Below are 9,849 nucleotides of genomic sequence, written 5' to 3' on the forward strand. Positions count from 1 at the left end.
CGCAAAATCACATAACTGTACGTGATAAGGGTTAAGGGGAAGTATGGAGCGAGGTCACGGGCTGAGCTCGCTCCATACACAGCGGGTGACGGCTGTTACACGCAGCCGACACCTCAATGCAATGAGCGTAATCAAAGTTTACTTTGATTCCGCCCATTTAACACCTTAAATGCAGCGATCAATCGCGACCACTGCATTTATAGTGTTAGAATCAGGTGGGCGATTACAACGGTTACTATGGCTGCCTGGGGGCGGAACAAAAGCCCCCAGGTCCGCCATCTTTGTACTCCTTTGAAGCTCTGCCTCTGGCAGGGCTTCAGAGAAGACTGTCAGAATCACAATATACTGCAATACATTAAATCGCTGCTACAAGTCTCCTAGGGGGACTAATGCTACAAGTCTCCTAGGGGGACTAATAAAACAATTTTTAAAAAAAAAGGAAAAAACCTGTTAAATAAAGATTTGTGTTATGTTCCAAAAACAATAAAGTATTAAAAGTTAAAAAAAAAAAAAAACCCTTTGCACATTTCCAAAAAAATGAAATAGAAAATGATCAAGAAGTCGCATATACCCCAAAATGGTATCAGTGAAAACTACAGCTCGCCCCACAAAACTTGAGCCCTCACATCGCTAAATTGATGCAAAAATAAAGTTATGGCTCTTAGAATACGGCAACACAAACGTTTTTTTTAATTTAGCATATGGATTTTTTTATTTTATTTTTAAAAGTGGTAAAACATAAACAAAACAAATTTGGTATCGCCGTAATCGTATCAACCTGTACTACAACTTGTCCTGGAAAAAACAAGCCCTCATATGGCGAGACGGAAAAAAAATAAAAAAATTACAGCTTTTGAAAGGTAGGGAGAAAATTTGAAAAAGGGCTGCGTCCTGAAGGGGTTAAAAGAGGCATGGACTCGCGGGACAGGGATGTAATATTACCACTTTACAAAGCATTAGTGAGGCCTCATCTAGAATATGCAGTTCAGTTCTGGGCTCCAGTTCATAGAAAGGATGCCCTGGAGTTGGAAAAAATACAAAGAAGAGCAACGAAGCTAATAAGGGGCATGGAGAATCTAAGTTATGAGGAAAGATTAAAAGAATTAAACCTATTTAGCCTTGACAGGAGACGACTAAGGGGGGACATGATTAACTTATATAAATATATTGATGGCACATACAAAAAATATGGTGAAAGCCTGTTCCATGTAAAACCCCCTCAGAAAACAAGGGGGCACTCCCTCCGTCTGGAGAAAAAAAAAAAGGTTCAACCTGCAGAGGCGACAAGTCTTCTTTACTGTGAGAACAGTGAATCTATGGGATAGTCACCGCAGGAGCCGTCACAGCAGGGACAGTAGATGGCTTTAAAAAAGGCTTAGATAATTTCCTAGAACAAAAACATTCGCTCCTATGTGTAGAAATTTCTACCTGGCCTTTTGCCGTCCCTTGGTTGGACATGTGTCTTTTTTCAGCCGTACTAACTATGTAATAGACATCGCTTCCAGCCAGGACGCGATGTCTATTAAATACTCCCGACACTTCGGTAACGTTAATGTGTGTCTCTTACTCGAGACCACGCTTGCTGTCAATTACAGCGTGATGTCGCCGTAAATGACAGCAAGCGTGATCGAGTAAGTGACACACATTAAGGTTACCGACGTGTCGGGAGTGTTTAATAGACATCGCGTCCCGGCTGGAAGCGATGTCTATGTACTCTCAAGACACTTCGGTAATGTTAATGTGGGTGTAAGCGACAGCACGCGCTGTGCTGAGTACATGAATGTAAAGAAGTGTATGATGCCGATTGGTCACTGATTGGTCAGCGTCATACACTTCTCTCCACAACGCCCACTTGGTCAAAAGTAAACACACACCCAGTTGGGCATTAAGACAGTCATTAGCATAAAGCTAAAAAAGGTCATAACTTGTTGAAAATTGATAGTTTTCTAAATAAAAAAACACTGCTGTAATCTATATTACAGCGCCGATCATACTATGTAGGAGATAGGGCACTTATAATGTGGTGACAGAGCCTCTTTAAAGACTAGAGTATACACTTAATTTAGGATCACAATGTGGTGAACGATCTGACCATCAATGTCAGACTAAACTGGCGGATCAGGAACATAGATTAAAAAATTAAATTTAAAAAAAATTAAAAAAAAGTAATATCACACCAGTCATGCCTAGTTTCAGTCGACAAATCTCCAAAATCAAAGATCACTTTTTTTTTTTTGGTAGAAGGTCAGCCACGTAAAATTTTAAAGTGATAGCATGGCAAAAGGGTCAAAGTTGGTCATCTTTCAACTTAGGTGCATGGCCAGAATAGGACGTGGTGCATTAACTAATAAAATGTAGAAAAAAAAAAACTTCCATGGCCTACATTACTGATATGTGATATTTTGATGTAATATTTTTCCTGCTAATAGAGAAGGACAAGCTGGGTGGCTGGAGAATGGCAGACACCACACATTGAGGAAGATTTGCCAAAACTAGTAAAGGGAAAATAAAAAAAAAAAAAAGGAGAGCAGCTGCTGATAGCAAGCAAATCAGTTTTTTTTAAAGCACCTTACAAGATAAGCTGTTTAGTTACTATGCACTTTTACCTAGTTTTAATAAATCTCGAGAATCAGGCTTACAATTCCTCAGGTCCCTCAAACCTTTAGGACATGGCTCAGCAGACTTTGGTACTCCAGTTGTTGTGAAGCTACAACTCCCAGCATGCTCTGACTTGCCAAATGCTTTATAATTATCTATCATATAAGCTGCAGCATCATGGAGGAGGTTATACAGCAGTAATGAGCTGTGTAGCTGAGAATCCTGCACTGGAGCGACAGAAATTTTACCAGCAGCCTGTGTCTCCTTTCTGCTCCTGCTCTCACCTCCCCTTTATAGACTTATATGGGCCGCATCATGGTCTGTCTCTCCCTGCTCCCCCCTCCAAAGACTTCTACGGGCAGGCAGTGAATAGACACACCCCCACTTCCTGCAATTAGTCTCCTCTGCTCTGTAACCAGGGACAGATTTTGCTTGCCAAAATGGGGTGGACAGCAGATTACAGGACGCGAGACACTTAGTGGCAGTAACTTCAAAGAATTTATGGCTAAAACTAAATTTTAACAGTAAGTATATTACAAAGATAATCTATCAGGTATACTGTTAGATTAGCATAAGTTGTTTGAAAAGTTAGTGTCCATTTAAGCTTTGAATGCGGATAATGACCACCCCTACTACGCCCAAGTCAGATTTAGGATGCTGTATGCAAGGTTCTCGCATTGAAGTGCTGCTTAAAGGGTTATCCCACTGGCTCAGCTGTTTTCATGCAGTACTGAGGCCCGTGTTCTTGAGATAGGTGCGGGTTCTAGAGCTGAAAGCCGCATTTATCAGACATTCATGGCATGTCCTGTGGATACACCTTAAATGTCTTAGATGGGAATACCCTGTTAAGCTATGTCTACAGAAGTGATAAGGTGGGAACCACTGACCAATGCTTACACAAAATAGCACCAAAAAAAATAGATGTATTATAACGCCATTACTTTTTCAGAAAGGAATTTCTTATTTACCTCCTGTGACATGGGAGTGGTACCATACTAGCAGACCACATCAGAGCAGTGACCATCGTTGTGCTAAGGTTTCAGTGTAGTGTGGTGGTCACTATTCTAGGGGAAAAAGTACAAACTGATAACTGATAGTACTGCCTCCCCTTAAATGATGAAGACATAGATAGTACTGCCTCCTTCAGTAAATGACACAGAAGTAGATAAGACTCCCTGTATCACCCTGTACGGGGAATCATGCTGTAACCGCTTATTCAATTACACAGCACCAAGCAATGAAAACAGGGACGTCTTCATATACGCAGGATTTCTGCTGTGGAAACGAATGACAAGAGTAAAGCGAGTCACTGAAGTCTAGGCCAACGCTCCTCAACTGAAACCGCTCAACAGTTCACGCAGAGGTGATTTAATTGGGGTCAATGCATCAGTAAGACCCAGTTATCTGTACTGGAGATTCTCAAATCATGACTTGAGTGGTACTTGAGGATCGGAGTGTCATCACCATTGATATGAATGGTGACGGAAACATTGCTAATGGTTTCCGTTTGTCACCGTTGCGGCAGGTTTCCGTTTTTTCGATGGAACCAATAGCGCTATTGATTCAGTCGAAAAAACGGAAACCTGCCGGAACGGTGACAAATGGAAACCATTAGCAATGTTTCCGTCACCATTCATATCAATGGTGATGCAAATGGAAGCTGTGGTTTACATTTGACTTTCCGTTGCGGGGTTCCACGACAGAAACCTCAGAAGGAACCCCTGAGCAGAAAGCAAATGCTGATGTGAGCCCTAAGCCACTTCTTGATTGAATGTGCTTTATACATGAGTACGGTTGTGGTTTTTTTTCCTTACGTTTCTACCTTTACTGACTTTTATCAGCTCCTGCATTTTGCTTCATTGTTTACTCTGTATACCGGAGTTCCTGCGTGAACTCTAGATGCTTTTGGATTGCATTTGGCACATCATTTGCATATATATTTTATAACCTTTAATAAAAAGTACAAATTTAAAAAAAAAACGCTGAACTTCTTCAATAATTTCTAATGTAGAGTGGATTTGGCATAACACAATGTATATGAATGGCGCTTTCAAATCCTCATATCTTTCCAGTCAATTTTTGCATGGGCATCTTGCAAAATTCACCCGTCTCAAATGAAGGTGAACATGGCATCTATATCTGCATGTCAAATTTTTCCAAACAATTGCACCATTAGCACAGAGTAACCATATATCGGAGGGAAGACAAACTTGCTCAACTGCCCTCAACTCAAAATAACATTACATTATAAATTACTGCAATCCAAACGGCTCTGAAGGGTTTTTTTTTTCGGTTTTTTTTTCATATATTTGTAACTCACCTCCATCCCTCTCTCGCACCCGGTGAATGTGCACGCTTTTGGCCTTGCCATGTCCAACACCGTCAGCATATTTTTCAGGGCTATCTGATCTGCGCATTTTATTTGGGGGAGACGGATCTGCAGAGTCTCGCATCTTGTCATGACGGTGATCACCGCTGCTTGGGTGACCCTTTGAATATTTAAGAGTCTGAAAAAAAATGAATAAGCAGATTTTAGAATTATTATTGAAAAACTATTAAAATCTATTTATAGTTAAAAGGGTTGTCCAGTTTTGCTAGATGCTCCGTTGATCAGCTGATCAAATAATGTAATACAGAGGTTGACATGCATTTATTTTTATTTTTTTGAAGAGGCAAAAATGTTTTTTTTAGGAGAATAGTGCCACTAAGTACTTGAAGACACCCAGTCTTGCTGCAATTGAGAAATCAGCACTGACCCCAAAAAACATACGAAAGAAAAATTCCCCCCCAAAAAAACATAAATGTAGTGCGCTATATATTTACCTATTGTATTCAAGCCAACATCTGGCCGCAGCGTTTCTATGCCGCAAAAAAAAACAAGGGAAAACTACGCAAAATACGTGTCATTTTTCTTAAAGGTATTTATTTCCCCATCGTGGACATTTATGGCATATCCTCAGGATATGCCATAAAATTCCGACAGACGTGGGTCCCACCTCCGGGAACTGCACCTCTCTAGAATGGAACGCCCTAAACCCCGTTCTAGCTTACTTGGCTCACGCTGCGTCCCGGCCACATCCAGGTTGGGTAGTCGGGAGTTACAGAAAAAGCTGAGTTCACTGAAATACGCAGTTTCCGTAACTACCATAGAAGTGAATAGGAGTTACGGAAACAGCGCAGCACGACAAACTACGCCGTTTCCATAACTGCCATTCACTTCTATGTGAATAACGGGAACAGCGTAGCTCAGCTATTTCCGAAACCTCCGACTACCCAACTAGGAAGTGGTCGGGAGGCAGCGGAGCTGAGTAAACTAGAGCGGGGTTTAGGGGGCCCTGTTCTAGAGATACGTACAAGTCCCAAAGCTGGGACCCGCATCTATCGGACATTTAGGTTATGTTCACACGCAGTAGCAAAAACGTCTGAAATTACGGAGCTGTTTTCACCTGGAAACCGCTCCTGATTGTCAGACGTTTTTTGTAACTACTCGCGTTTTTTCACAGCGTGCTTTACGGACGTTATTGGAGAAGTTTTTCAATGGAGTCAATTAAAAACGGATCCAAAAACGTCCCAAGAAGTGACATGCACTTCTTTGACCAGGGCGCCTTTTTACGCGCCGTCATTTGACAGCGACGCGTAAAACAACTCCTCGTGGCAACAGAACATCGTAAAACCAATTGAAAGCAATGGGCAGATGTTTGTAGGTGTAATGAAGCCATTCTTTCAGGCGTAAAACGCCCTAATTACGTCTGAAAACAGTGCGTGTGAACATACCCTTATAACAGATCCGGAGGATATACCATAAATGTCCAAGAAGGGAAAACCCCTTTTAAACAAAAAAAAAACAAAAAAACACTGCGTGTGAAGCCAACTTAAAGGAATATACTGAACCTCTGAAACAGAAAGGTCTTGACTGAAAGCCTTGGTCATGTCATATGTACTTGATGCATTTTTGTTTCTTTTTTACTTTTTATCTAGTTAGAAAACATTATGGAAAAAAAACGGCATTGTGTAAACATGACCCAAAGCTAATGGGTATTACAAAATTAAATGCAACGTTCGTGAACATGACGAACTTAGGCTTCATTCACATCTGCGTCCGTTTGTCTCCGTTGTCGAAGGGTTCCGTCGTGAAACCATTGGCACCGGATCAGTCACCATTGAAGTTAATGGTGATGGAAACGGAAACCTTTGGTTTTAGTTTGTCAGTCAGGACTCCGTTACGACGGAAAGCTCAGACAGAACGGAGACCTGACGCAGATGTGAACAGAGCCTAAACTGAATATGTTCGATACAAGCTGAATAAGGTGCATGAGCAGTGATGACGCTAGATGATCTATGCAATAAAGTAGTAAAAATGTGCTGGAAGTTGTACTTTCACAACAGCTTGAGACCACTGCAAGAATGCATCAAATTCTAAAAACGATGCCCTGGTGGAAAATATTAGGTAGGAACCAATTTGGGCCAACAATAAGAGCTCTCAAAAAGCAAAAGAAAACAAGCCAGTAACTTTACTAGATGCCATGCATGGCTACTTGGATCCGGAGATTTCAAGCTTGTTTTTAAGTTAGAGGTCTTCAGTGAAGCGCTACAAAAGACTTGGGCTGGTCACAGACATTCAACATGAACTTGCTGGGACAAGGACCACTGGTAGATCACTGGACCCTCAAGTACATAGACTTATGTAAGCCTACACAATGGAGCTCTCCACGGACAAAGTCACTGACAAAAGTCAAAAACAGCAGACCAATTTTCACCAGATCTTTGGCTTAAAAACAATCTTACCAAAGCATTACTGCAGTGTTGCATCCTGAGGTTCTCCAGTGACAGCAGAAATGACAGCCCCCCAATAGCCAGTACCCGGAAAAGCATGCCATCACATGTACTTCAACAGAAACTGACAATGAGCTAAAATGACCCTACACATAAGACTATGTTCACATCTGTGTCTGGTCTTTCTATCGCTCTGCTCTATCGGAGGATCAGAACCGGAAGCAAAAGTTCCGTTGCACCACGGACTCCACATGCGGTCAATGGAACTTATTGACTTTAATGGGTACCGTCGGGGTGTCCAGGGTATTTCCATAAACTATAGCACAGCATGCTGCGCTATTATTTCTTGTAATCTTGGCCAGATCTGCATCGGAGGCCCCCAACGAAGGCTCCAAAACAGATATAAACGAGGCCTTAGATACTCCTGGATACAAGGCACTTCAGACAAAATCTCAAGACTCATCAAAAAAACTGCAAAAACCAGACCAACCATATTGGATATTTTCAGCCACAAATACATAGCCTGTATATAAACCTGCCAGCCAAGTGACAGACACTGACCCTTCATCCAAAAGATCTGAAAAAAAATTGAAGAAACTGATATCTTGATCAAAGGTAAAAGTGAGCATTCATCTGAGACGTAATACGATGTGCATCATCGCTCTAATGTATGAGGTTCATCCATTGGTATGTGGTCAGTGCACGTGGCGCTCCATAGGCAGCAGAACTAAGAGTCTCAGCATGTCCTACTATCCAGCCTACTCTGGGGATTCATCAACATCGGACAGAATATTTTCTATATTTGATCTGAACATACAAGTTACTGCTAAGAACCACCCATTTAAAGCGGTTGTTTCAACAAGACAAAACCTATCCACCTGCCCTATTAGACTTCATAGAAATGGGTCCCCTGTTCCGGCAGTCCTGACCAGTCCCAGTATTACATAGTTATTTGACTAGTCCGCATGTTTTCTCCCTGTTTGAGACATGATGTAAAACTTACTGGTGGTACAGTACTGTTCTCCCACATCTCTAATGAAAACTATACTCTTCGTCCTGACTGACTAGTTGATGGCCCCCTATACATCTATATAAGACCCGCTACACAGACATTAGACACTGTCTGCCAGCTGTCAAAACAGATCAGTCACCTCAAAATCGAGGGGTGGAGTAATTACTGAAGACTTTAGGTGACTGCTCCTGGAGTTTAGTGGGCACAGTACCAGTGCAAATAGACCTCAGAGAAAAGCCCAAATTTCTGGGCACGCTGCTACCCGACTCCTCCAGCTTCGTATTGACATAATGCGATTTAAAAGGCATCGGCCAAGTCACGGCTCGCTACAACTTTTGCCCACCCACAGGTTACGGACACAGATGAACTATAGGTCAACTGACGTCTCTAGGAGAAAAAAAAGTTTCTTGACAATTCATCCAGAAGTGATAAACAACACTGGTGCTGAAGATCACACGGGACAAGGCACTATTTGGCTTGCTGCAATTATTATATCGAGATGACTCCCCTCCCCCTATAACATTATAAGAAATAAAATAAACAGGACGCTGCGCATGTAGCAGAGCCCATAGACAGTGATATAGTGTCAGGGAGCTGCAGGAAAACCAGCAAAACCCCCCCAGAGAAGCCGAGAGCTCGGTGCGAAGGCCTAAAGTACAGGCCGAAGCCTGCCTGTAGTAGTAGCTGCGCTCCGTATATACCTGGTAGGGCTGGGAGTCCCTTCGGTCGTGACAGCTGAAAGAGACAAGACAGAGAAGACGTGTTAGCGGGGTGAAGAGAAGCGGGGTGCAGGGAGAGAAGGGGGAGCTCTAGTCGCCACCGTCACTAGAGGAGGGGGGGGTGAAAATGGCGGCGAGAAGGAGGGGAGGGTGAAGAGGAAGAACGATGTATTCTTATTACCCATCACTGAGTCTCGCTTGTTTCCTTGCATACATTACCATCAATGCCGTGTGTGAGTGGGGTGTGGACGCGAGAGGGCTGCTGATAACAGACACCCGTCCACCGGCGGGCGCGGTACCGGGGCACGGTGATCGGGGAAAGGCCCCAGTCTATATCACTATATATACACGCTCGGGTCACGAGGGTTTACTGGCAATACTTTGTACGTTAATGGGGCGAGCGCCCGTCATCCATCTCCCCCCCGCACACACAAACACAGACAGCACGACACAGCGGCGGAGGCGGCTGCGCGGACACTCGGGGACGCGCACTACACAGCTCCCGTCAAGGCTGCAGGAACGCGCATGCGCTGCCCCGCCTTACCCAGATTCCAAAGGAGCAGGCGCAGCACCACCTAGAATCATGACGTCAACACGCAAGCGAAAAATATGCGTTTGGGCAATGACGTGTATGTATATTATTTTTTTGTTTTTTTTTCAAAGCCACAACTTTATTAAAACCGTGTTTTACATACGAACGAAACCTGTCCACTTTATATTTTTGCATTTGCATAGTATCCATTATAT

The 9,849-nt window shown here is 42.9% G+C and overlaps 1 protein-coding gene across 4 annotated transcripts in view; it reads right to left on the reverse strand.

Moving 5' to 3' along the window:
- The window catches only part of WAC (WW domain containing adaptor with coiled-coil), a 77,981-nt gene extending 68,346 nt beyond the window's left edge, over nt 1-9,635 (reverse strand). For 2 of the 4 annotated variants that reach the window (XM_075827502.1, XM_075827501.1), the window contains exons 1-3: nt 9,284-9,633; nt 9,085-9,118; nt 4,919-5,105 (exon numbers count right to left, since the gene is read on the reverse strand). In XM_075827502.1, the coding sequence (XP_075683617.1) occupies nt 4,919-5,105; nt 9,085-9,118; nt 9,284-9,324 (262 nt within the window). In that variant the 5' untranslated portion in view covers nt 9,325-9,633. Of the gene's footprint in view, nt 1-4,918; nt 5,106-9,084; nt 9,119-9,283 lie in introns of all 4 variants that reach the window. The other 2 variants (XM_075827504.1, XM_075827503.1) reach the window with 2 other exon arrangements.
- Nucleotides 9,636-9,849: the final 214 nt, after the last annotated feature.

Source organism: Rhinoderma darwinii, chromosome 5, assembly GCF_050947455.1.
Source record: "Rhinoderma darwinii isolate aRhiDar2 chromosome 5, aRhiDar2.hap1, whole genome shotgun sequence".
NCBI classification, from domain to species: domain Eukaryota; kingdom Metazoa; phylum Chordata; class Amphibia; order Anura; family Rhinodermatidae; genus Rhinoderma; species Rhinoderma darwinii.